The 27,746-nt window shown below is 43.5% G+C and overlaps 2 protein-coding genes across 5 annotated transcripts in view; one reads left to right on the top strand and one right to left on the bottom strand.

Moving 5' to 3' along the window:
* Positions 1–728: 728 nt before the first annotated feature.
* LOC310687556 (uncharacterized protein) lies at positions 729–12,084 on the bottom strand. 2 transcript variants are annotated; one of them, XM_083462788.1, is made up of 5 exons: positions 11,658–12,078; positions 8,791–8,979; positions 8,399–8,555; positions 3,415–3,597; positions 729–1,357 (listed from the first exon to the last, which is right to left on the bottom strand). In XM_083462788.1, the coding sequence occupies exons 1-5, from the start codon at positions 11,887–11,889 to the stop codon at positions 1,102–1,104; spliced, it is 1,017 nt and encodes a 338-aa protein (XP_083318914.1). In that variant the 5' UTR covers positions 11,890–12,078; the 3' UTR covers positions 729–1,101. The 2 variants fall into 2 exon arrangements, with proteins under 2 accessions (XP_083318914.1, XP_083318915.1); XM_083462789.1 differs by lacking the exon at positions 3,415–3,597 and having other exon boundaries at positions 11,658–12,084.
* Positions 12,085–17,670: 5,586 nt separating this feature from the next.
* LOC310687549 (solute carrier family 23 member 1-like) overlaps positions 17,671–27,746 on the top strand; it is a 37,727-nt gene continuing 27,651 nt past the window's right edge. Inside the window, exons 1-2 of one of the 3 annotated variants that reach the window (XM_083462769.1) lie at positions 17,671–17,806; positions 27,587–27,665. In XM_083462769.1, the coding sequence (XP_083318895.1) occupies positions 27,609–27,665 (57 nt within the window). In that variant the 5' untranslated portion in view covers positions 17,671–17,806; positions 27,587–27,608. Of the gene's footprint in view, positions 17,807–17,900; positions 17,920–27,586; positions 27,666–27,746 lie in introns of those variants that run through there. The other 2 variants (XM_083462770.1, XM_083462771.1) reach the window with 2 other exon arrangements.

Here is a 27,746-nt window from a genome sequence, read left to right as displayed (position 1 = left end):
GCATAATGTAAGTGACTATGACAAGCCAGATATCAAGAGAAACTAGCAACTGAGGCATAATAATACCACTTACCTGTTGCTGGTCACAAATCTAAGAATGAGTATGTCTGAACTTGGACACATCTTGTATTTGTCATATGGCTTGCAGTCACCAGTATTACTAAACCATCAAGTGGTATCAAGTTAAACAGGGCAGCTATAGTTCGAGCACTTTTAACTATGCAACAGAATTGCCCCTCACTCTCCCATCTCCATTTGCCCCTTGTGTACCTCATAAATCCGGTCTCCAGTACAGTCGTACCTTGGATCCCAAATGCCTTGCAAGTTCACTGTTTTGGCTCCCGAACGCCACAAACCTGTAAGTCAGTCTTCCGGTTTGTGAACGTTCTTTGGAACCCAAATGTCCGACACAGCTTCCAATTGGCTGCAGGAGCCAATGGTTTCCGAACGTTTTGGAAGTCGAACGGAGTTCCAGAACAGATTCCATTTGACTTCCGAGGTACCACTGTACATATTTAGGGGGTACACAGGGGAAGGAGAAGATGAACTTCCATTGCCTAGTCAGAGGTGCTTGCACTAGGAGAAGTATTTAGTTGCATACTGCCCCGTGGTATTACTTCTCAATAAATCACTTTGATTGTGTAGGAATTCTGTAGATCTAGTCATGTATTCTGTGGAGAAATAACATTCGATTTGTTTTCTACTTCCTCAGTGAATAAGACTAGAGATGACATGAAAGGTTGTGGCTTTATTCTGTCAAGTTGTCCACCTGGCTACAGAAGAAACACTTTACTAAATAATAGGTCTATGAACCTATGCCTTGAAATAAAATAAATGTTAAAACTCACTTTTCCTTTTTAGAGCTTCCACTGTTACCCGAGTAGATGGTACATTTTTAGTAGTATGTTTCAGTTTTGAGCAAGCACCCTATATCATTAGGGTTGCATGCTTCAGATTATACATGTTTTCTCTATTGTATTTTACATAAACTGACCTATAATGACAGGTTTCATAAATGGGCTATGTATGCCATAAAAGAGCAAGAAGTCAGTTCCCACAAACGTCCATGAGTGCATTGCTGTTGGTTCATTACAAAGCGATTTATCTCGGATTCCAAAGTGCTGTCTTATTCAAAGGGTTCAGTCCTTCAGATCTTCTGTAATAAACGGAAGGCAATGCTTGGGGGAGATTGCGATGGCAAGGTTTCACGTTCAAGGGGGCGTCTCCTGGTTTCTGAAGCAAATGAACAAACATGGAGGCAGATGGGGCAGTTCCTGGCTTCAGAACAACCTGCGGGAAGATGTGGATTTCGGAGCATAAGCTTTGCGGTGCCCATTTCTGCAGATTCTCCTGGCTCCTATTAGAAATGGAACACAGTAAAAGAGATGGTGAGAGGTGTTGGGCAGTAATCAAAATCACGCTGAACAAAATGTTCTACGACTAAAGGGCCACTGGAACATAATGATCATGCTTTTGTGACATTATGAATTTCACTCTCCCCAGTCAGTGTGAAAGTGTCATTTGCCGCTTAGATGGGTATTGCAGCATGGCATTAGGTGAAAGAAGGACATTTGAATCACCTGCTGTGTGGATCATAGAACTGTAGAGTTTGAAGGGACCCTGCATATCATCTAGTCCTGCAATGCAGAAATATGCATCTGTCCCATATGAGAACCGAACCTGCCAGCTTGGTCTTCTCAGCTCTGTGCTTGGTCCTCCAGATGTTGGACTTCACCTTTCATCATCCCTCGCCCTTGGCTGTACCAGCTGCGGCTGGTGGGAGTTGGAGTCCTACAACATCTGGAAGTATCCCCTTACTCTCATCTGGTGAATCCCTCCTACATATTCAAAACCTTGGTTAAGACATACAGAGAAGAGGATCAAGCCATGCCATATCCCAGATAGCTGCTTTTCCAGCTATGTAGCTCAAAATAAGAAGTGCTTTTAGTATTGGGAGCTTGGCATGATTTAACTGATTTTATATAACTTTAGCTGTGCCCCATTTGTTGATATTGTTGGTCTGTGTGCTGTGGGTAAACAAGGATCAACACTGTTCCCATACAATTTCCTGGCTATTGTGCCAGGCACTCTCAAATCCTCCTGAGAGCACCCTTCTGTATAATAGGTCCCTCGCAATACAGCTGAACAGTGAATAGGTGACATTACAAGAAAAGTAGCCTTCTACAATATAATTTGAAGGTTATGATAACTGAGGAACCCTCAGCAGTCATAGAAGGTTGCAGCCAATATGCTCCTCTTCATCTGCTGGGCAAGACCAAGACAAAACTTGTCTATCTGTCTTTCTGTGTCTATACGCAAGGAAACATTTCTCTCCTTTTTAAACAACCCTGAAATGTTTAACAAATCTGGTTACAGTTTAGCATGCACTGAATTATGTCAAACATTAAAGAGTTATTTCAGCTAGCAGTGCTCCAGCTGTGGACTAGTTACCAAACGAACCATCCTTTTAAGCAATGATTTCTTGGATAAGGCAAGAACAGTCACTTGCATGTAGATGGAAGAAGAATTTTCTTTGAGTTAAAATACCAACCATGGTCTGGAGAAAAGAAAGTCAAAGGCATAACTTGCTTCTGATAATTTGGAATAGAATTAAAGTAATAATATTCTCATTGATATCTCCAATGGAAGGATCTTAAATACTGGACAAAGACTAGGAAGAACACCTACTTTCAATATCTTAATCCTATCACTTGATTCCTTCATGGTCAGTCTGTAGAATGAACAACTGCCCAAGAATGTTTTCTGAAATTGTAATTGGCACTTCTTTTCTACATCAATATGGTAATACAAGACAAGGTTTGAAAAACTTCAGCAGGTCAAATAGTTTAAACTTGTCTACTTGAGAAAATACAGTAGAGTCAGGCCTGGTCTGTGTGAAGGGGTCCTTAGTAGATCTAGGAGGGACTCTATTAGGATTGTAATGCTTTGTAGTGGATAAAGGAAGGGGAGTGAGTACAGCATTAATTGGTGATAGCAGCTTTCAACATGCAGAGCAGTTTCCCTAATGCAGTGTAAGCTTCTAGATGAAATAGGATAAACACTTGTACATCACATCCCACACCTCACTAAAATGAAATGCACCCCCACAAAAGTCAGCCAATGTTTGCATGAAATGTCCATGTGTGCGTGCATGCGTGCGCACACACACACTCCATCTCACCATAGTAGGAAAGACTGGCTAGGCGACCTGTTTGCGCACTGCTGTGTAGGGGCTGCAACTTCATGGATCCTGTTATCCCTTCTTATGGTTCTTTATTTTTAAACCAGGTTGAGACCAGACAGCCCATTAGATGGTTCCCTGCCAGCCCTCCAAATAGACAGCTGTGCTCTGTAAGTGGAGCCCATGGCCACCCTAAGGGGAAGAATTGACTGCAGGGTACAGGCATGGAATACCTTTGGAATCCTTGGTTACTGCATCCTGCCAGAGCCCCAGGGTATGCGCAACTGTAGAGGGCAGAGGTGCGATATTGAAGCCTGCGATTGTGCTTCATTTTCCCAAAGCGAGTCCTGCTCTTCCCCATCTCTTGTTTAGCTGAGTTTCCTCTCCCAACTTTGAATTTCCTTCTCAGTCGTTGCCTGGAATATGAGAAAATGTGCTACATTTGTTCTAGTTTATCAAGGTGTTCACTATGTTTACAATGGCAACATATATTTCAGGACAGGAGAGGTTGCTGGATCAGGCCAGTGGCCCATTTAGTCCAGCATCCTATTCTTTCAGGTGCCTGTCCTGCGGATTATAGCCTTTTCCTTCAGTTGGATATCAATACCATCCCTGAAATGTTCTTTCCAGAAGAGTGAATAAATGAAAACAAAAGGTTTCCTTCCCTTTGCTATGATGTAATCAGGCTTCAGAGTCTATTTAAGCTCCTAAGAGGGGTTTTTGTGGTGGGACATTTAATTGGTTCTTTCAAAGTGGAGTTTTGTTTGGAAAATCCTGCTAGTCTGGTTTTCCCCCCAAATGGATGCCTTCCTCCAGTGGTACATCTAAAATAGAAAAGTCCATTTGGGATAGGAGGTATATATTTATCGCTTCTACTAAACCAGAGGAAGCTTGTGCAATCATCTACTACAGCAGGGCTGATTTAACAATATGGCAACGTGTGCAGTGGCGTAGCGTGGGGGGTGCAGGGGGGGCCAGCCGCACCGGGCGCAACATCTGGGGGGGCACGCTCGCACTCTCAGCTCTCTGCCCCTACCTGGCTCACTCACTCTCTCTCACTGCAGTGCTGGCTGTGCGAATCCGATCCAAGCCGCTGGGTCGCCGCCCACTGTGGAGGTGGTGGGTGCCAGGCGTGCGGTGCGGAGAGAGAGCAAGGGACTATCTGGGGGAGGGACAGTGCAGCGGAGAACCACACCAGACCAGGCAGCAGCAAGAAGAAGCTGGCAGCGGCGGCAGGTTAGGGGTTAGGGGGCGCAAATTACTTGCCTTGCCCCAGGTTAGGGGGCGCAAATTACTTGCCTTGCCCCGGGTGCTGACAACCCACGCTACACCACTGAACGTGTGCTGCAGAAGAAGGTCCCTGGGTGGCCTTTTTCAGTACTACTTTAGTGTTTGCTTTCACAAAATGGCTGGTAAGAGTTTTCTGCCCCGTAGAATTTGAACACACGCAGGCAAATGCAAAACTGCAATGCAAATGCCAAAAAAAATACAATTAATTAGAAAGAAGTGACAGATTGGTGGGTGTAAACAACAGAGTTGTTGAACAAACAAACAAACAAACAAACACCCCCACGTTTTCCCTTTCGGTGGGAAATGGCTTCCTTCAGGCCTTGCTATGAGTTCTATCCATGAATGAGAAAGTATTTGGAGACCCCCAATTTATGAAATGTAGTAAAAACACAAAAGCAGTCTTTAAATCTATACCATGTCTGACAGCAAGTAGTTGACGCTGTGTGCTTAGGCAACAGCATATTCCAGTCCTTCACTTTTACACCATCTCTGTCATAGAATCATAGAGTTGGAAGGGATCCCAAGAGTCACCACGCCCAACCCTCTGCAACACAGGAATCTCAACTAATGCATCCCTGACAGAGGGCCATCCAACCTCTGCTTAAAACCTCCAATGAAAGTGAGTCCACCATATTCTGAGGGAGTCTGTTTCACTGTTAAACAGCTCTCACTGTCAGAAAGTTCTTCCTGATGTTTAGTCATTCTGCATTCACGTATGTATGGGGGGTGATTTTCATACTCTCAGTGCGGGGATTATAGTTTGGAGTGTGTGGCTTTTGGTTTGCTCCTCTTGTGGTACAGGAAACAACAACATAAAGCCAAATTGTCTACCACCTGACCCTGCCTTCACCTGCCTAGTGCCTACCTGCTGTTTTGGACCACATTTCCCATCAGCCCCTGCTAACCCATCTTCAAATTAGAGAAGGTTTTTGATTTGACCCCTTGGCCTGCAGATGGCAGCACTAGCTTAGTAATTTGTTCAGTAACTCAGAAGAAGTTTGATGCAGGAGAAATATCCGATAAAATGCACCCCTCTCATGGTGTAACACTTTGCAATGCAAGAGGGAAAAAACCAGTGATTGAGAGTAGCAATGGAACTACAACAGAATCTAGAATTCTCCCAGTCTTACGGTCATATTCAATACAGCACTAAAATGAACATTCTACCACTGCAAAGTTTTCTCCTTGCACAAAGGAACATTCTCCCCCTTTCCTCCCCCCCAACCTGTTATGGGGATTCCCCCCAAACCCCATGGAGAAGATTTGAGGACAGTACAGACACTGGCGGAGGAAGAGGGGGGCAGGAGGCGCATGGCCCCCGGCAGCGCAATCTCGGTGGAGTGCTATTGCGGCTGCCCCCCCCCCCGCACTGGGTGTCACGCCCCCACAGGTGGCGCGCCACACCCCCGGGATGCACGCCAGCCACATCCCTCCTGCTCTCCACCCCCCCCATGCCAGAACATGAAGCTCCGCCACTGAGTGCAGAGTGTGTGCAGAGGAAGGAGAGCGGGGAATCTTGTGCTAGTGCAGAAAAAAATATATATATTTGACTACTGCCCTTAGTGTTTTAAGGCCGCTGAAATTGTAGAATTGTAGAGTTGGAAGGGACCTCAAGGGTTATTTAATACAACCCCCAGAAAATAGAGCACAACATTCTTGCCATGACTCTCTCTCTCTCTCTCTGTATATATATCCTTTGCAAATGCCTCATTCTACCAGAGATGTGATGGGTTTGGTTAATATGAGACCCTTCTCTGTGAGTACTACAAACAAACTACAGGGAGAAACCAGAGGTGTTACATTGGCGCAGTGACTGAGTGTATTAGAGCATAGATGCATAGTATTCAGGAAAAGGGTAAGCACTTGAATGTAATATTTTGATGGTTGTACATTTATATAGCTGTCTCATGGGGAACATATAATCAACAAGGACTATGTATATTTTCTCAGAAGGAATTCCTGCTGTACTTAGTGGGATTTATTATGCCCATAAAGGTGGGATAGGAAGCCAAGAGCAGTGTGGTGCTGCTCTAATACTCCTAATCCATATGGCAAATCTTGCAAGGGATTTAGAAGAGCAAACATGTAGATTGTAGAGACTCATTTTAAAACTGGGCTCCATTTCTTAACCAGCAGAGGGAGCTTCATTCTATACACACCATAATATGCTGGACAAATGCTTAAATAAATGTCCTGCCAAAAGCCTATTGCACTGGATCCAACCTCATTGGTTGCAGAAAGGGAACTTGATTTTCACGTTCTACCCAAAACCCAAAGATACGTGTTTCTTGGATGAGGGCCCAGCCCTGCCCCTTCCTCTCCCCAAGCCTGGAAAAAGTATAGGAGGGGATGTGGGGCCCTTGCAACTGATCAAACTTCTTTGAATCACTGGAGTGGTAAAATAGCTCATGAAGCTGGACCTCAAAATGTAAGTGAGGGTGTAGCTCTGGAAACACCTGGTAGTTGGCTGCTGAATTCATTAGCTACCACCCTTGCGACTCCCTGCCACTAATATTATTCTTGCCGAATGCACTGTTTTTCAAATAACCCAACAAGCCAATCTGATCCCCAGACTTGCTCCCTTTCCTGAGCTCCTGTAGCTGCCAATGATTACTCAACCAAGTTTCAGCCACCATCTTTCCTAATGTTCCCATGCATTCCTGCCATGCCATGCCATTACATGTACATACACATAATGCTTACCCAATTTAAGTATGGAGCGCTTTCTTATGGGGACATGCCAACGGAACGGGATAGCAGTGGATTCCCTCAGAAGCAACAGTCAAAGGGTGCAAGGGCACAATTAATGGGGGAGATATGGAAGAGGTGCCCCAGTCAATGTGTTGCGAGTATTGAATGGGAAAGGAGAGAACCATCTGTGCCAAATTTTGCTCCTTTGAGAGAGGAGGGGAGTTAATTTTAATAAACTATTGAGGATCAGGAGTTGGATGAATGAACCTAACCAGAGATATCCAAGAAAGCAATCAATATATATATACACACATATATATACATACATATATATATATGCGCACACCTGCCCCTGACAAATTTGTGTTTTCCTACTTAGAGAGACTGCAGGGCACAGATGAGGGGGAAATGGGTGGTGTAAGAATAGCTACTTCCCATCTTGCTGCTTTGGGGCCAAGAAAGAGCCAATCTGAAGGGGCAAAGTACAGTGGTACCTTGGGTTACAGACGCTTCAGGTTACAGACTCCGCTAACCCAGATATAGTACCTCAGGTTAAGAACATCCTGGAGAACAGAAATCACACGGCAGTGGTGGGAGGCCCCATTAGCTAAAGTGGTACCTCAGGTTAAGAACAGTTTCAGGTTAAGAACGGACCTCCAGAACAAATTAAGTTCTTAACCCAAGATGCAACTGTACAATATTCTCGCAGGATCTTGGCATGCACGTGGGGAAAGTTACTGACTGAAAGCAACTTCCATAGCCACATTTTCCAGAGCTAAAAGACTTCACACTGAAAACATAATCTTCCCAGCGCAGTCAGTGGAACAGGCAGATGCTTAAGAAACAAACATGTCTCCCTCTCAAGGATAGTCAATGTGGTGCCCTCAATATGTTGTTGCACCCCAACTTCCCAACCAGTTGTCAGGGAGAGGATGGCAGGAACTACACGGGCGATTCCCACTCTCTATAGGTTGATAAAGTCTAATAAGAGAGTTGTACCTATTACCTGCCTAGAGATTTTTCAATAGGCTCTAATAAAAACATTGCCAATCTGAATGGAAAGGAGACTGAGGGCTAAGCAGAACTCCTTTCTTTAATTTGTTTGGCTCAGTCTTGGATATCTGGCCATTCCTCATCGAACAGCGTTAGTGGTGGAGTCATTTCTCACGTGGGGGCCTAATTATGGTGGTGAATGGGCCTGACCGAGGTTACAGGCGGAATCTAGTCAATACTTACCCTCCTCTGGTGTCACTGCTTTGTTCATTTGCCCTCAGCATCCTGTCTTGCAGGCAACAAACAGCGAAGGAGATTGACATGGTAACAATGATCACTCCACTGATGAGAGAGGCGATTACTGCCACCCGGAACCCTTTGTCCAGGGGCTTTGGGATCACTAAGGTGACAAAAACAAAGCATGCTTGTTATGAGTCACACACTGTAAATGGCATTAACTGAAGGGCACCTGGAATATTGCCAGTTCACTCCTTAGTTTTTCCATTTAGAATCTTTATTTTTGCGGAGAGATTGATCTGAAAAGATGCATACTTTCTTGATCCACATTTGAACAGCGCAATATTCTGTTCATACAAAGCCCAGCAATTCAGAAATAAGTTTAACCAGTAGCTTACCTTCACAGTGAGGTGTGGGGTGACTCCAGTAAAAGATGCTTCCTTCTAGCAAACAGGTCAGTTTTCGTTTGCCCACAAGCTGATAGCCTTCTTTGCACCAGTATGTGACCACTGAACCCAGGGAGCTGCCAGAGCCTTCTTCGGTATAATAAAACCCATAGCTTGGAGGGAGGAGAGCTGTGCACTGAGCTGCAACAGACGCAGGGAAACTAAATGTGGGTTATCTGAAGAACACATCTGTACGAATCAATGGCGTTGGCAGCTCAGGTCTGCAAATGAGGTTCTGCAAAGTGACTTGTGCAGCAGCAGCTTTTGTCTGCGTGGAAGCTGCTGTAATGTGATGGCATCACAAGAGGGTGAATTGATGGAGGATAAGGCTACCAGTGACCACTAGTCATGATGGCTACATGCCCAGAACCAGGATCAGAGGCAGCGTGCCTTGAATGCTGGTAGCTGGGAAACAACACTGGGAGAGGGCTATTGCCCTCTTGTGTACAGTGGTACCTCGGGTTAAGTACTTAATTCGTTCTGGAGGTCCGTTTTTAACCTGAAACTGTTCTTAACCTGAAGCACCACTTTAGCTAATGGGGCCTCCTGCTGCCGCCGCGCCGCCGGAGCCCGATTTCTGTTCTCATCCTGAAGCAAAGTTCTTAACCTGAAGCACTATTTCTGGGTTAGCGGAGTCTGTGACCTGAAGCGTATGTAACCTGAGGTACTCTGTATCTGATTGGCTGCTCTGGTAAACTTTATGCTGGGTTAGATAGGTTTTTGAATCAGACTCAGGAAAGTGGCTCTTAAAACTTGGTGCTTCTCATGTTGAATTGTATGTATGAAAGAAGGGGACTCCCTGAAAAAAGTGGGTGTTTTGTATTGTTCAGCTGTGCAAACTGTCCACCCTATGATAAGCAAAGCCAGATGTATTGCATTTGTGCATTCAATTTCTTCTCTCCATACGCCACATTTTAAAGCAAGGGAAGGAAATCAGGGCACATGGTAAGGTCTGGAGTGTTCCCAGGAAAACGCTGGTTTTTCATTATTGTGCTTGCTGCCTCTTGAGGGTAAGTATGGTTCAGCGCTCATAAGAGGGTTAGCAAATTCCTTCAGGCTGGAAACTAAGCAGTAAGTACAGATTTGGCATCCAGTGTAACTGGGACAACGCAGTTCCCTGTGTCTACTCAGAAGTAAGTCCCACTAATTTAAATAGAATTTGCTCCCAGGTAAGTGTGTGTAGGACTGCAGTCTAAAACAACGGAACTGGCTGGCTTTGAAAATGTAGTGGTAAACAGCTCACCTAAGGCTAAATGCTTAGTTTCTCAAACTGACATCCTTTTGCTAGGCTACTTGTTTGTCTCTACTGAGAGGCCATGGTTAGTTTGGGAAAGAGACATAGACAGCCAGATCTCTGCAGATGACCAGAAGAAAATTTGGCAAAGATATGCCATGAAGTTTAATTTGCTTAGAGTTCATCTCAGTCCACATTAAAATTAGTGCACCAGAAGCACCTGCCACTTCTAAGGCTTGCTTGTTTGTTTGTTTGTTTGTTTGTTAAATTTGTGAAATTTGTTTACTGCCCCATTCTCATAGATCCCAGGGAGGCTCACAACATAAACTTCCTTCACTTTGCAGTTGGAGAAAACTTGGACCTCAAAGCTTGTGGTAGAGCAGTCTGATGGACTCAGGCATACAATATTAACAAAATAATGCAGATAATTTGTCTCCCAATCACAAGCCTTTTCAACCAGACATACTTCATAAGAGTAACTGCAACACTGGAGGCAGCAGGATTCAATAGGGTTTAGGGCTGTTCTCCAGTGACATAAGTGAAGTACCAGGACCGTGTGATCAATGGCTTCTCTAAATCAAATGTCTTTAACATGTAATGGTTTCCATTCACTGAATTCATTAACAACAATTCATTAATATAAATATACACCTCTCATCAATTTTGGACTGGACATGTTTCTACATTGTGCGTTGATTTCATTCTAATGCGGACAACATATTCGTGCCTACTCCTTTATAGTTTTTATGCCGTTCTATTATACTTTGCTGATCTTTAAAAATCCTCTAAAAACACTTCAATAAACAGTTTTTAAATAAATAAACATACTATGTATAGTGCAAGGGAGAGAGAGGGACCTGTTCACCAATTCCCCACTAAGTGCCCCCTTTCCTTGCAATTGGCCTATAGAGAAAACAACTCACGAATCCTAAGTTTTCCTCCTAAGATAATGTTATCCCCTTGGTACCAGCTCTACTCCTCCCAAAAAGTTATCAAACTACCAATATCCCCACCCCCAGGAGGGAAGAAGATGTAATGATGCACTGATTTTTGCATGGTATAAAAGAAGTATTTTTGCTCAAAAAAGAGAAGGAAATTCAAAGAACATCTAGAACAGCTGTGGTAGTTCTGCCTGTTCCAACAGGATCAAGATCTTAGTTGAAGATGCCATAGTGTGCTTCCTAGTGAATTTGCACCATGCTTACAAAACGACACACTTGACATTTACTAGCACAGAATAATTGACACCACATCCGTCAACATTTATACGCACTAAAGTAGGTTAAATTCTTCATACCACTTATATGTGTGCATTGAGTCTGTGAGAAAGAAATCCATAGCTTTGATCCTCAGTGACGCTTAAGAGTTAACGTTGTGGTTTTTGTAGCAGTTAATATGACCGAGTGGTTAAACCGGGATGCTAAGGGGCAAGTAATGAGTGACCTAGTAATGAGACCCTTGAGCGATGGTAGGAAGAATACCCTTTCGATAGGAAGTTGTGCATATTAGACACACAAGATGTGACTTCTGGCTTGAAGATCTGAGCACACAGACACACACTTAAACACAAGACGTTTCAGAGTACCTGAAAGGTTGCCTTGAACAATGGTCCCATTTCCAGCATCTCTAAGAAATTTCTTTACACCAGCTTCCTCTCCAGGGATGGTGGTCAAGGATTCCAGAGCATCACTCAAGGTAAACTCTAGGCAACTCCAGGCTAGTAGGCAGAGGGCTGCGTGTTCCTGGATTGGTTGCTTCTTCATATCTTGAGGCTTTGCTGTGGCATCCTGGAGTTCTCCCAAGAATATTGAATGCATGTGTGCATGTTTTCCCCTTCCTCACTCAAAATCTGACCTGGCAGCAGTAAGCTGGATTTGAGGTCTTTAAGCCTTGAGGAGGAAAGCCTGTTTGTTCCCCAGAGACCAGCTGCCATTTCACCAAATCTTACAAGACTGAAGGAACCTCTCTCTCTCTCTCTCTCTCTCTCTCTCTCTCTCTCTCTCTCTCACACACACACACACACACACAAATATCTCTTTGAATTGTCTTCCTCTGCCATCACCATGCATGTACATTCATTTTTTCTTGCATGCTTCCCCCCGCCCCCCAAGATAAAATACAACTATGTCCTGTTCCAGTGTTGGCTCAGTGACCAGTTTCTCTCATGGGGAAACCAGGGCTAATAAAAGTAAAGATGAATACAGTGTGCATGCAAAGCCTTTGGGAGGCCTCTTATACATGCTAAATAGTGCTGGTGCTCTTATTCAAGATAAGTCATCTGTAATGACTTCTCTGCATATAAGGAGTGCTAATGCCATAACTATAATTACTTCACTGTGGATTGCAGGGAGGCAAATGGATGGCCTTTCTGCAGGTATTTGCTTTGCTTCTTTCCTTTCTCTGTCAGTGTATCATGCACGACCATTTGTTTGTTTGTTCTCTTGTGTTTTTGTTCGTTCTCAAATATTTCAATAAGCATAAATGTGTGTGTGTGTGTTTGTGTGTGTGTGAGAGATGCTCTTCTGACAAATAGCCAGGTTGCCATGCTAAGCATGTTTGGGTGTGCTAGAAAAACAGCCAGGTGAAGAAGCCATTGCTATTGCATTCTGTTGCTCCACAGGGTAGGGCCTGAATCAATGGGTTCAAATTGCAAGTGGATTTCAGCTTAGCATTAGGAAGAACTTTGTTTGACAGTGGGACAGACGGCCTCAGGATGCATTGGACTCTATTTTTGTTAGAGGTTTTAAAGTGAAGACTGACTGGATGGGCCCCCTGACATTTCAGGGTGCAGCAGCAATGAGTATCCTTCATCAGCTGCGGGGGCGGGGGTTGGACTAGGTTACTCTCGAGGTCCCTTCCAATTCTACGATTCTATTATCCTCTTTTTCTAGGGCGCTTCCTTACATGCATAACTTCTGGCTGTGATGGAGTGGAGCCTCCTTGCCTGATCTAAGCTGCAGCTGGCTGCCACAATGAGCGTGCTGACGACTTTGCTCCCCCATGATTCACAGAGGTGGGGCAGCAGAAGGAGAAGGAAGTGAAGGGCACTATAAAAGCTGCTTCTTCCTCCACACAGCAGGGCGAAGTCTAATGTTGGATTCTCCCTGCCCTGAAGCTAATGGGAAGGATGACAGGCAGACAGTAGCAATTCCAGGAAGTTTTTCTTAAAGTGAATCAAGCGTTTAGCACTGGGATCTGTTTTCTTCTAGGACTGAGACACGGCACGGTAGTGTGTGTCTGAGTGTGTAGTTTGGTAAGGAGGCCTTGCTTGTTGGAGAGTGCAGCTTCCAGGCAGGATTGAGGACCAGTGTTTCTAATTTTTGAGATGAAGCATTGCTGTTTTCTAAGCCCCTTGGGTCAGACTGTTTCTCTGCCAAGCCTTGCTTTGGTGCTCCCACTGGGTTTTCACTTTTGGCCACGGAGAGGAGGAGAAAATAGGCTGGACACTTAGAATTTGCTAGAAAAAGAGGAAATGCACCACCTACAAAGAAGATAAAAGTGGACCCAAATTGCATGAAAATTATACATTCCAATAAGTATATACATATGCAAGATTAGAAACAATTAATAATTCACATAGAAATCCAATGGTGGGAAGTTCAGTCCACTGCCAAATGCCGACGGTTGATGGGCTACTTCAAAGTCCCTGCTTTTCCTCCGTATGGTTCTTTGAGCAGATTACGTCTGTTTGGTGCTGTGGGCCCTACAGAGCAACATCTGTCTGTGGCAGGCGGGATGGGGTATCACCCATCTCAGTTCTAGTGCCTCAAGTACAATAGGTAAGTGTGCTAGGAGAGGGTGCCTGGATAAAAGGATTCTGCACTATACTGAGCATGGTATGAAGGGTAGCCCAGCTTTGTTGTGTGCACATAACAGGAAGCAAACTTTCTCTGTTAACCTCTACCTAGCAGAACTGCAGCTAGTATGCGTGACATAATGCAAAATTATAGTTTTGCTCTTGGAAGTACCCTCCTGGGCTCCCACACTACTTCTTACCCTCTCGTGTACAGGTTCCTTCCATTACTGGTTCACTTTTGTCACAAATTTGTCACAAATTGGCAAACTATAGATCGTGCCTTCCACAGCATGGTTTGGAAACCATATTCAAATTGGGCTTGGAAGCATTGGGCTAATCAGGGGTGGCCCATTCTGTTTCGCCACCCGAGGTGAAACAGGAATGTACTGCCCTTGCCCTTCCAACAGTATTCCACCCCTCGCTTGCCCCACCACTTCCACTGCCACCAAAATACCCCCCCCCCATTGCCAATTCAGTGAGAGGTTGATACATTCCAGTTGGGGCAGGTGGTGCCTCTTGTACTTCTGCTGCCTAAGGCATCTGCTTCACCTTGCCTTGTGGGTTGGGTGGCTGTGGAGCTAATATAGTTCATCAGTCCTGATGTTCTAGCAAATGATGGTTAGCAAAAAACAAAACAAAAAAATAATGGCGGGGAAAGAGAAAGCTCAGGAGGCACTTCAAAGTACAGTGGTACCTCGCGTTACAAACACCTTGGGTTACAAACACTTCAGGTTACAGACTTCGCTAACCTGGAAGTAGTACCTCGGGTTAAGAACTTTACCTCAGGATGAGAACAGAAATCGCGTGGCGGTTGCACAGCGGCAGCAGGAGGCCCCATTAGCTAAAGTGGTACCACTGTATGATGAATAGTTAGGTCATGTCTGAACTGAGCCACAGAGTGAAGCCATTTTATACCCATAATAATCCTACTTTAAACAAAAACAACAACAACCTTGGACAGCCCCCTTATTTCTTAATTTATAGTGCCAAAGACACTATCTGAGCAAGATGAGTCAGCACTTGTGACCCCTGTATAAATGTGGTTTTTAAAATTCCTCCCCCGTGTCTGCTGGGTGTTGCTCCCCGGCGGATGATGCCCCTGGCTGTAATCAGAATTTGGGAGTTTCACTCCCATCTGTTGCCCAATCTTTACAGAAGCTCCAGCTTCAACCTGCCCGTCACGTGTGCTTGTTGCGCTTGCTGATACCTTGCTTTCTGAGGATTAGCCAAATGTGAACACAACAAGGACCAAGGGAAAAGCAGTCAGAGATGTGAAGCGATGGCACACGAGGAAGTTGCTGTTTGGCACCACACTGTACTAGGTGAGGCAAGTGAATATTGGCAGTGAAATGTCACCAAATCGTTTCACCGGCTGATGGCATCTCACTGCCAGCTAGGCTATGGGAGAAAAAGTCCCCTGGCATTTAAGTTGCCAGAAAACAGAGCACATGTTTCAATTAAGGTCTGTGCTGTGGAGCCAAGGCTGAGTCGCATCACATGTTCAGAGAGTATCAGCCCAGCTAACATTGAGTGACTCCAGTTACTGTTTTAGGCTGTGAAGTTGTAGTATTTTAGGCTGAAAATGCTGATTGGATAATCAGCGTGCATTTCCCCCCTTTTAGAAATATTTTAAAGCAGCCAAGAGAATACAAAGGCTTGTTATTTTGGAATTAAGACTCAAAAGGCTCATGCCTGGCAATCTGCTTTTAGATCCCTGTTTTATCAGCTCTGAGCCTAGTAAAATGCGGCTGAGAGATGTGGGTTCAGTCGGGTTCAGTCGGGGCGATCTGGCCTTGTATACGAAGCTTGGAATGGCAGTGGCAGTGGCAGTGGCAGTGGAGGGAGAGCTTTTATAGAGTCCTCCCACCTTTCTTATGTAATTTAACTGAATGACAGTGCAAAAAATATGTGTATGGCTGGATTAGGAAAGTGGACTAGCCAGTTGAACAATCACATTTGGATTAGTTTTAACCACAGATATTTTAAAACTATTTTAATCCATGTATATTTATTAGATAGCCTCGTCACAGAATAAAGAAAATGAAATGGATGTATCTAATGAAGCAAACCTGGCTTCTTACATAACTTTTCCCAGTATACCTTCCTCTAGAGTGAGATGAGTGCACAACCCTAGAGTCTGACAAGACTGGCCCGTACAGGCAGGGGTACCTTTACCTTTACCTTTTACCTTCCCTTTCCTGCTAGCTAATGCTTCCCTCCCTATTTCAACATTTGACATCACATATCCTTTTCTTGAAAGCCTATATTCCCTGTGCTCAGGCGTGAGTGTCATTGCTTGTGTAGCCCTCAATGCACAAGAGAGAAGCAGTCCCAAGATCAGAAGAAGAAGTAGAAACTTTAGGGGGAAGTATAAGGGGGTGAGACCCCTTCTAACAACCCAGTCACGACTGAGCATGCTCGGTGGTTGTGGAATGCTTCCATATCTATTTGCAGGGTGGGGCAGGTGGAGAAAAGAGAGTTGGAGTATCATAGAAAAGGGAATAAATAGGTCATGAGTGGAATGCTGAACAGAAGCATTCCAGCTGGCAACATTTTTGTTGCAGGACCCACTTGTTCTTTCCTAAAAGCTTATTTGGTCATTGCTGCTCTTCCTCCATTCTGGGGTGTCTTCACTTATTGGTTAGAATGCTGTCCTCCATTAACAGACTTTCCTGATTCAAGCATTCTCCCCCAGTGGGTTATATCTAACTGAGTTCTGCTCTGAGTAGCCCCATTGAAATGAATGGACTGAAGTCAGCGCTGGCCTTTAATTTCAAGAGGTCTACCCTGAGTAGAATTCACATTAGATCCAACCCAGCAGCTCTTCTCCCCTCGTGAGGCCATGTGCCCTTTGCACTTTCCGCAAGCTCTGCTGCTGTTTGGTGACAAGCATGGAGCACGCACAGCAAGAGCAGCCATTCCTTCCTATAATGCTCCCCTGTGTTCTTTCGTTCCTGGAGAGAGAGGGGGAAAGGAGCATAGCTTTGTGGGGGAGCCAAGTGGAACCCAAGTGATTTTGGGCAATGCCTGGACTTGAGGAAGACCCCTGCTAGAGAGTGTCGTGAGAGCCTTTGGCAGAGCACACCATCCTGGATCAGTACAGACGGGAAGCCAAACTAGACAAGATGGCAGATGAGAGAGGGAAGAGGCAGTGAAGGTGAAGATGCATTAAGAGAAGAGTTGTAGCCTGGAAGTGGAGCATTTGCCTTGCATGTAGAAGGCAAAGTTCCCAGGTTCAATCCCTGGTATCTCCAGGTGGGACTGAGAGAGACCCTCACTGGAAAGCCTGTAGACGAAACTGAGCAAGATGGACCAATGGGATGACTCAGTACAAGGCAGCTTCCTATGTATTCAAGAAGAATTGGGGGATTTTTTAACCCTTTCCTGCCTGTGCTCTCTGTGAAAATGGGTCCTTCCCCTAGCTGGATTATTAGGGGAAGCGTACATTCAAACTACTTACATTGGTGTGAAACAGTTTCATATGTGCTGCTGCTTCCATTTGACCATTTCACTTTGCTGGTCCTTCCTGCTTTAGCTTTAGCCTCCTAACTTGCATGGAATGTGTGACACGGGCAAGCCACAGAAAAATGTGGAGCAAGCTGCTTCCCTCTTTTATTGCAGGTTAAGTAGTATAGATATATCTTCCTCAGCCCATCCCATGTGTAAACAAGCCAGAATCTTCTTTAATCTTCCATGGTGTTTTCCCACCTCCCCTCTTCCTTTTGTCCCCTCCTTTGTTGTATCGGTGCCACCTACACCCACATACAAATCGCCTGGTGTTGACATCCTGGCAGCTCTTCAATTTATTCTTGTGCTCCAGCCCAGAGCAGTTTCAATGACGCCAAAAAGCATAAGCCCTGGAGGAGAGCAGCTACCTCTGTGACTTGCATCTCAGCGGACCAAGAACAGCTGGGCAGAGAACTGTCTGAAAAGCTCAGGTACCCTTTAACTCTTCGTAGAGGGATAGATAGATCCTCCTAAGAGGAAATGCACAATCCTTCAGTCCCTGCTCTGGAGCTTGCCTGCCTGCTTGGCTGTCGTGAACTGACAGGTAGTGGGAATAGGTAGCACTAAGACAGGACAAAAGAGCCCTTTGAGGAATCTGGCTCCTGTTGCTGTAGAGGTGCAGGTCAAGTTGCTGAGCTATCATGACAAATCCAGGATGATCGATAGCGCCTTCTGGGGTCTGGCCTAACAGGCAGAGGGACAAGTTAGCAACAAAACCCAGTAGGAGAATAAAAGGATTGGCGTTGCAGGGACCAAGTTAGAGTTGCCTTTCGCTTGCTTTTGGTGGTTTGCTACATTCCCTGAGTTTGATCAAAAGAACTTTGAGAGCTAGCTATGGAAATAGGCAGAAGTGGGTGGGAAAATAGGAATCCAAGGCAGTTTTACTTAAAACTAGGAATGGAGTGTAATGAAAGTACCCCATAGCAGATAAACACAAAGGTAGCACAAAGTTAACATGATCAAGTGTAGCATATAACTAGCTTTTCAGATTCTATGAAGTGAACTTCTTTGACTGGGCTTCAGAATGTGTGTGTGTGTGTGTGTGTGTGTGTGCAGTCAGACCAGAAAAGAACTATTTATATACCTGCATTAGCATCATCATGCTCATGATACCTTTGAAGCACACTGTGGCAGCCCCCCTTTAGACTGCTAACTCACGAATTAGTGATGGAAGTGAGGGTAACTCAGCAACAAGGTAAAATCTCCTTATGGACCAACTTGAATTAGCATAAGCAGGATTTCAGATTTCCTTATCCCTGGCTAATTCAGCATATAGCATTACACAAGTCTGCATTTTTGTTTTCTAGGAACAGTTGGTCTGCTGATAGGTATATTAGGGGGAAAGCATTAAAAGTAATGAATTGCTGGTTTGTTTGTTTGTTTGGGGTTCTTTTATTTTTAAAAAAGGCCTTCACCCTGCCCTCATTTGATTAATGGTATAGCCTGCCAAATTACATGCAATGTTGACATGAGATGGTCTGCTGATGTTCTTCCTAAGTGCCATGCACTTTACATGGTCAAACAGAACACCAAAGTAAAAAGGAACTCCAGCTAATTAAGCTTTCTTCACAAGCAGATGCTGGCAGGGTTGTGTTTTCGTGACTCAGTCCACAGAGAAAAACCAAAAAGTTTTGCACGTCGCACTGGTTAAATAATACCCTTAAGACTTTAGTGATCCTTTTAAAAAAAGTATGCCTTCTTGTTTTGGAATTTCAGATACAAGAGTGCTTTGAAATATTAAGTGCTTCCTATTAAGTGCAGTGGGAAGTCAGGGAGCACTACAGCGTTTACTTTCTTTTGGATGAGAGAGTATTGCAAACATGGGGCAACTTTCTAATACAGTTCCATCATTTTGAGTCAAAGCTGCAAATTGAGTATGAGAAAATTAAACCTAGTGGCTTTTGTCTAAGACGTCCATTTTATTCTGAGATAGGATGCAGTATCTTAGAGGATAAAGTTTTTGCCTTCTATTTAGTAGACCTGGTTTCACAATTTTGGTCTAGTATTAATGACATGTTAGATGATCCTGGAGAAACCACAATATACTCTGTTTCCCATCTATAAAATGGGAAGAACAATTAAATAATGAGGCTGAGCAAGCGGTAATGAGGAAGAGCGTAAGACAATAGCATATGAAGTGGTGTAAATACCAAAAGCATTGTATGCACTGTTACTACTTTATTAAAGAAAATATAGTATAAAAAGACCCTGGGCAAACGTCTACAAATGCACCATTCAGGTAGTCAGAAATTTAAGGAAACTGCAGCAACTATTTTATATCATGTTATTTTTAATCTATTCTTTTTATAAATATCCTACAACAGTTCCAATGGTTGGTTTTTTTACCTACTTGATCATCTGTTGTGATGCTTAGCTCTTTCATTCATTTTCCTATTCCTTTTGTGACCTTTAATTTTCTCTAGAGTTAAATTCCATATGACTAAAGAATCTGTTCTATTCCCTGGATTACTCACACATCTCTCTATGTGGGGTGACCACAACTTCACACAGGTGCAAAGTTATCAGTGCATGATTGATTTATGCAATAATATTTAACTTTAGCCTTGTTGCTGGCAATAACTAACCTATCTCACAAGGTGTTTGTTCAGATACAATGTAAATGAAGTGGAAGATAAAAATGCAAGGAACTCTGTGTGTGTGTATTTGTCCATCTCTTCTTCCTAGTACTGAAGATCCTGTTTCTTTTTAGAGCTACAGTGCATCAGACTGATTTAAAATCAAATCAATTCCAACGTGACTTAAGAACTCTTGGTTTGCATGTAACAGTTGATTTTAAATCTAATATTGGGTGCACACAAATGCACAACATTTTCTTGGAAGGAAAAGGCAGTCTGCCATGTTTGTGTCTCTCAAGTGAATTACCTTTTATTCCTTCTGCAAGAGAATTAATCTAGAGAAGTTGCAAACCTCAAATCTAGTTTATGACAGCCCGCCATGAAGTCTGAATCTGATGGGCCAGAGGCAGGTGGCGTGGCTGTGAAAGGGCTGGAATTAATGTACTGGATCAGTCAAGCAAGAACAGTAGATGGTCAACGACAGAAGATGTAGGCTGAAGATTTATTTTAATTAAAGCATACAAATAATTACAAACAGATTTTATATAGGTATAGTTTTAATTCTATTAAAGTTTAACTGTACTAAGTTTTTCAAAATGTTTATAGCGATTCTTTGTTTTTAGCTGTAAGCTGCCTTGAGTCCCAGCAGGGAAAAAGGCAGGGTATAAATAAATATATAATAATATATATCAGATTGGACAGAAAAGTTGGACTTGTAACAAAATGTTATTAGTGTGCAGTGCTCCTCTTCAGGTTTCTAGCTACTCCATTCTATTCCCTGCCACCCCCCCACTGCCGTTTCTTCCTCTCTAATAGTCATTCTGCATTCCATGCAAGCTGAGCATGCTGACTCCTCATGGGGCTGTTTCAGGGATCCTTCCCCTGTTAAATTTTAAATAATAATAATAATAATAATAATAATAATAATAATAATAATAATAATAATAATAATAGCATTTCTGTAAATCTTGCGACTCCCCCAAAGCTGCTGACATCTTCCTCTTATGTGTGAATGGTGCCATTTGAATGACATGGCACTGGTTTCAGAACACATGGAAACACTTTGGACCAGAGAGACTAGGAAGGCCATGTTAAAGTTCAACCTAATACTTAGCACATATTTGAAGCTGGGCAAGCCTTGTGAAAATCCAATATAGTTATTAGATGAGCACCAAAGCATTATTTTTAGGCTGGTTGGAAATGTCATCCACACATACAAAACAAAGTATGGTATTAACTCGGCCAGTGCTCACACCTGTGGCTGATGTAATAATCTAAAATAGGTCAAAGCTAAAAACTTAATTGTTGCAGGCTGATTCAAATAATGCCCACAAATAATTATGTCACCAAGCTAAGGTCTATTTCTCCTTCAGGTGCTGCAAATTATGTCATGTCTTTTCTATCTGAGCTGGGTAATTTTCCTAGAACATTCGTAGTTTTAGCCGACCAATATTAGGGGCGAGAGTGGAAGTGCATCGCTAAATCTGTTGAGATGGTTTCATAGTTGAGAAGCTCCTAAAGGAAAAGAGTTCAAATAGTGGGAAAATTGGCAAGGATCTGGAGTCATTTTCCTCCTTGTGACAGACACCTCATCAGGTAAGTCTGACTCTGGTGAGCCATCATGGTGAGAGGAGTAAGAAAACAGGATAAAGGCACTAAAGACCACTCTGATGAGGCAGTGGAGATAGGCGTGTAAAACATGGGGTCACTGCTGTGGACGTCATCAAGTTGAGGCAGAATTAACTTCCCAGTTTCAGATGATTATGCCACAGCCCAAATTCAATGTCCTCCAGGCATCTATAGAAACGAGATTCTGTTGATGAAAAGAACAAAGGCAGCAATGTTAACATTCTTTTTTTTCTTTTGTAGGTGGCAATATTTTATTGTAGTCATTGGGCATTTCTTCCCCTAGTATTTCCTCTTTCATCCTTAACTTGATTTTCTGTCTGTGTGGGAAGGGATAAATACTGGCCATTTAGTGATGGAAAGGAAGGGGATTCTATAGGTTGCGTAACTGGTTTGAGAGGGGTCATCCCATTACAGAAGTTCGACTTCATGCTCTCCTGAAGGACACAAAGGTTAATGTACTTTAATATGATACTGATTAATGTGCTTTCAGGTTCAAACGTGTTTACAAGGCACTTAAGAAATCTTGAGCGAAATGTCAGAGATTAATTTAACCTCTGATGGCTTTACTATATTTGTTTGACCAAAGGGAGAGGAGCATGTTGCGCAGGTGAGGCTGTTTTTGGTAGCAGTGAGGATGGAAATAGCGGGAAAGGAAAGGGTGATATGGGAGAATTGATAGATGCCCTCTCAAAGAAGCTCATTAGCCATAGCAGATGGGTAAGAGAGATAATAAGATCGCATAATGTCATATGAATTTCGTTTTCATTTCTTGCACTGGTAAATAGAGGTGGGGAGTGCATCTATCAAAAATGAATAATAAGCTATCTTGAGAGGTCTAGAAATTAGTTAATAGCATGATCCAGGTGGCACTGAGTATCTGAACTTGCTCTCTATATGTTATATAGACAAATGAAAATGAAAATGGAAAAAACCTCTATACCAGAGTTATTGCTTGGTTTTGTTATTTTTAAAATTGAAAATCCAAATAAAATATTTAAAAGATATATATTAGGGTGAAAACACTGGTCCAGTAACCACTCTGACTTCCTGATTCATCTGTCTGGAATAGAATCTGCAATTAACACCTGTCTTGGCCTGGCAAACTACAGAGGAGAATATTTTAAATTCTAAAATGAACTTCTGGTTCTTCTTCATGTTCTTATCTGATTGTTATCTAGGTTGTCATTATCATCTCGTCTTGGTCATTAAGTTTATTCACCTTACTGGAATAATCGTAATGATTTGTCCTGTTCACTGTTTGCACGAGAAATGTTATCTTTTTTATCATTAGTAATGATCTGCTTTTTGTCGTAATTGTGATCATTGTGCTACAACATTGTCTGTAAACATCGTTAAACTTTAACTTCAACTTTTTCCCTGTGACCTATTGGGAAACTAGATTGACTGAGTGTTTAGAGACACACATATAAGCCAGGAAAACAGGGAAGCTGTCAGAGGCCTGAAGCCTCATATCTAACTGAAATTCATTTGTGACCATGTTGTTGTTGGCATCTCTCTCTCTCTCTCTCTCTCTCTCTCTCTCTCTCTCTCTCTCTTTCTTTCTCTCTCTCTCAACAATAGAGTGTGCCTCTAGGGTGAAGCAAACTGCTGTGTTAGCAGCACTGAAGTGACCTCCTCGGGGCACAAGCCTGGGGGTCCTGGGCTGCCCAGCTGAAAACACCCCCCTCAGCCCAAAGAAAGCAGAGCAATATGTTTGGCACCAGCTTGGCTGCAGGAATTGCTATAAGGAGGCATACAAGGCACCATCCAACTGTCTTAGGGAACTGTACTCCAGATTTGTGTAGGGTTTACTCCTTAGCCTTTTCTTCTCCCGAAGATATCCCACAAGGCGGCAGAGGTTTAGGATCAGAGTTTTCCTTCTCCTAGATGGGCTACCTTCCCAGGTTGATGAGCCCCATCTGCCCCACACTTCCCTCTACGGCATGTGAAGAAACCAGCTTCTTGACTATTGAACCCACTATTGGTCTCATATCCACCAGAGCCTGTCTTCACATGCAGGGGAAATCCCTAACTCACAGAGAGTTTCAGACCCAGCGGCTACACTCACCTGGTTTAGCCAACCAGCTGGAGCCAGTTTCCAGGGTACGGCCGCTGTTGCATGCAGACAGCTTCTAGGAGCCACAGGTAAGGGCTGAATGTAAGGTGGGGACCAAAAGTTTACAAACTACCCCAGAAGGAGCACAACATGTTCCCCACCAGAGGTACTACTGCTGCCATGACATACAGTGACACTGGTTCTAAAACTGCTGTACACTTGTTGTGTGTTATTGTTGTGTGTTAATGTTTGCAATACTAGGCAGCAGCAAAATGTTTCTACAATTATTTCTGCCACCTGCTTCCATGTGGTTTCTTCAGGCTTGAACCACATCTATAGAAATTATGTAATCATCAGTTCTATAGTTTGTTTTGTGTAATCTGTTGCCCCAGCAAAGTCCATTGTTAGCAAAGGCACACCCATATTCTCCATCCATCTAGTAGCAGGCAAGATCCTGCTTCCCCTAGAACCTAGTTAGCATACACACAAACTGGACCACTTCTCGATCAGACTTGCCAGGCGAACTCTTGTTACTTGAATATTAATTTGAGTAGTTTTGTCAATGGTCAACACCAAGGAGGCTTGCAAGCTGCTTTATTAAGATAGCAGCATCTACAATGTTGTAGTTCTTTTTAGGCTTGTTATATTTGAAAATCAATAAAATGCAGTTTAAAAAAACCTGGAAAGGCTAGAAATGATATCTTAATGCATGTCCAGACTGTTGGTAGACTGGATAATGAGCTTGTGTGTTTTTCAGAAGCTGTCACACTGTTCATTTACGTAAGCAGGGCAGAAAATAATATCAGTAACAAAGGTTGGAGCATAGTTAGCCATTGGTGGAGTTTGCAACCCGTCTGGCTGGTTCTACTATCGGTTAGTTGGTTAAAAGTGCTGGCACAAAGTTATTGTAGTTCTTGTTGGGTTTCTGCCCCTAGGCAATACCCATTGCTTCATTCAGTTCTCATCATCTATGTCTTTCACATTGTTATTGGATGTTACAATAAAACATGATTGATCACCGGGGGTGGGGAATTTTTTTCTGGCTTTGCAGGCCTGATCCTTCCTTTTGTCCCCACCTCCGTGGACCAACTCTGACAGGTGGTTGTCCTTCCCACCTGTCAAAGTCCTTGCATAGTGCTTTCCAAGTGCCCAACTGTCAGCAGGTTGCTGGCTGCTTGGGAATTGTAGCACAAGGGGCTTTGCCATCCCTATGTTTGACGCTTATCAAGCACTGGCAGGTTATCTATGGCAGCAAAGCTGTTTTCTGCAAGGATTGACTTTGTGACCGAATTATCCATGGGGAAATTGGTTGCATAACCAACGTAGTCGTGTCTCATATATGCTTTCAGGCATGGAGCAGGTGGGTGTGGCTTTCAAAAATTACCTTGTGGGCTAAATCGAACCTATGCCAGGCCAAATTTGGCCCATGGTTGGCGGTTTCTCACCCCTGTTTATAATGACAGGAGCAAGGCAACCCCACACCCACCACCTTGCATATTGCCCTCCTCCTCTCCTCTCCCCAGTCCTGTGGCAGAATAGCTAGCCAAGCATACCATAGCCGCATGATTTTATTTGGCAGTCTTTGGCTATTGGATTGTTAGTTAAATATTGAAACTTCATTCAGACCTAATATTTTGACCCTAATGCTCGAGGAATCTGCGGTACCGAGAGTGTGCCATGGTTCTACAAGGCCACAGGAAAATGAAGCAAGTTGTGTTACTGAGTACAGAACTCTGTTTCCTATGAATCTTTGAGAATCTTTTGTTTTCTTGGAGAAGATTAGCTTCCAATCCTCAGAGCTGCAGAGAGACAATTGAAAGTGTTTGGATAATCCCGACTGAAATCTCTGAAGTATGAAAGAGATAGCCAAGTAAGATTTTCAGTCCATCTTGAAAACAGCATGTGGTGTCTTAGGAAGTAGGGCACATTGTTCCAATGCCTTGCTTCTTGTTGTTTTGATGCACCAAGAAAATGGTTACCTTACCACTAAAATTTGTCACTGAAGGCTAAGTTTCAGCATGAAACACAGCGAGTGTCAGGATAAGCTGCTTAGCTCTTCTGCATGCTCAACCAGAGTCTGAGATAGCATGCCAGGGTTCTCTGAGTAACTATTGCAATAAGTCAGACAGCTCACCTTTCCCCGGTTTGCATTACTGGAAGAATAATTGGTGACCAATCATGATGGGAATGTTCTCAAGCAAACTGTTCTAACCAAAAATTGCATTGTGGAATTCTATGTTATTTTTAATTGCCTAATTGGCTACACTTTCCACATTCCTAATAACAGATGTACTTGGATGTTATTGGGGGGGGGAGTGGTGGTAGTAGTGGGAGAGCCTTCTAGTACCAAGCAACATAAGAGGGGAGCCCTGCTGGAACGGACCAAACACCCATCCGTAATCTCCTCTTTTGCTACACCTTTTACTTCCTTGCCATCAGAATCCAACTTCATTCCAAAAACGATCTGTAATCTAACATTTAAAACACGTATATTGGCTTCCCACTATCAAGCCTTCAAGGTAGGCTCATTATCATTAAACAATTAAAAACTATATGGGTGGGTGTGTGTGTGTGTGTGTGTGTGTGTGTGTGTGTGTGTGTATTTCTTGTTGTGGGTAGTATCTTGGGATCCTGTATCTGTGGGGATAGAACGTATGGAAGAAGACTTGCCAGAACTGGTTCCTTTGTCAAGGTAATGGCTTTTGCTGGCTAGTCAAGTACCATGATTTAGCCTATGCAAATAAATTGCTCTGTGCCACAGACTCAAATGGGTGGGCTCTTCTCCACCCCACTCACCTAGCCATTACATAGGAGAAGAATTGCCTTGGTCCAGGCTAGATCTAAAGGTGGGACTAATAAAGGAGCAAGCTCTATTGGGGTGTTAATTCTGCGAGACCCTCTTTCCTCATCCTATGCTAAGGTTGTATGTATGTGTAAATAAAACCATATATCTTCACCGACCTTCATTCCAAAGAAACCAAACCCTGTGTAAGTGTGGAGTCTCTCACCTCTTGGAGATTGGGGTGATGTGTAACACACACACACGTATATACAATATGTAAAGTTACCAAATACCGTATTTTTCACTCTATAGGACGCACTTTTCCCCCTCCAAAAATTAAGGGGAAATGTGTGTGCTTCCTATAGAGCGAATGCAGGCTCCTTGGCTTCAGCAATAGCAATGCAAAGCCTCTGAAGGGATAGCCGCCTGAAGCCTTCGGAGCGCAGCGCAAGTTCCCGCTGTGCTCCGCAGGCTTCAGGTTCCTTTCACTGAAGCCAGGAGAGCAAGACTCTCCTGGCTTCAGCAGAGAGGGAGAGCTGCGCAGCGCCCCTTCAGCCAAGCAGGAGGAGAAATGGAAGGGGCTCCGTTTCTCCTGCTGCTTCACTGAAGGGGCGCTGAGCGGAGAGGGGGAGAATTTCCCCCCCTTGTTCTCCCCCTCTAAAACAAGGTGCGTCCTATAGAGCGAAAAATACGGTAGTTATATTCTTCAGGTGACAGGTATATCTGTATGGCTTTTGAGTTTCATTTCCCTGTTTCACGGTAAACAACTGCAGATTTTTAAAAAATATTGCTCAGTCTGAAAAATCTAGTCTATTATTCAACACGAAATATGTATTAACTTAGGAAGGGCACTCAGTAAGTTTTAATGAATTATCTGCGATGCCCATGAAATTGACACACTGCCCTGTGTGTCAGGCAGGGCAATCTCAAAGATTTAGAAACTTACCCATCCTGTGTAATTGAGTGGAAAGAGAGGAGGGAGAGTTATTTCAGCAAGCCAGTGAAAAGGGAAATTCCTTTGCAGTAATTCTCACATGAATGCCTGGAAAAGAATTTGGACTCCTACAAGTCAGGCTAATTCAGCTTCTCTGTTGCTGCTTGTTCAGAGCTTGAAGCATGAAGGTTTTATGGGAAATCTCATCTTCTCTTCTGTCTTGTTTTTTCAAAGAAGGTGCTGAAGAAACCTTGAAATGGAGATGACTCCCTCAAACAAGGACCCAAATGGACTAGACAACCCCATATTTATAGTAAGTTCTATATTTGTATTTTAAATCAGATGCCTGCATAGTGAGCTTGAATAAAACCAAACAACAAGAAAATAAAAATTA

Source organism: Podarcis liolepis, assembly GCF_965112155.1.
Source record: "Podarcis liolepis genome assembly, chromosome: 10".
NCBI classification, from domain to species: domain Eukaryota; kingdom Metazoa; phylum Chordata; class Lepidosauria; order Squamata; family Lacertidae; genus Podarcis; species Podarcis liolepis.
This window is presented reverse-complemented; position numbering and strand designations above follow the sequence as displayed.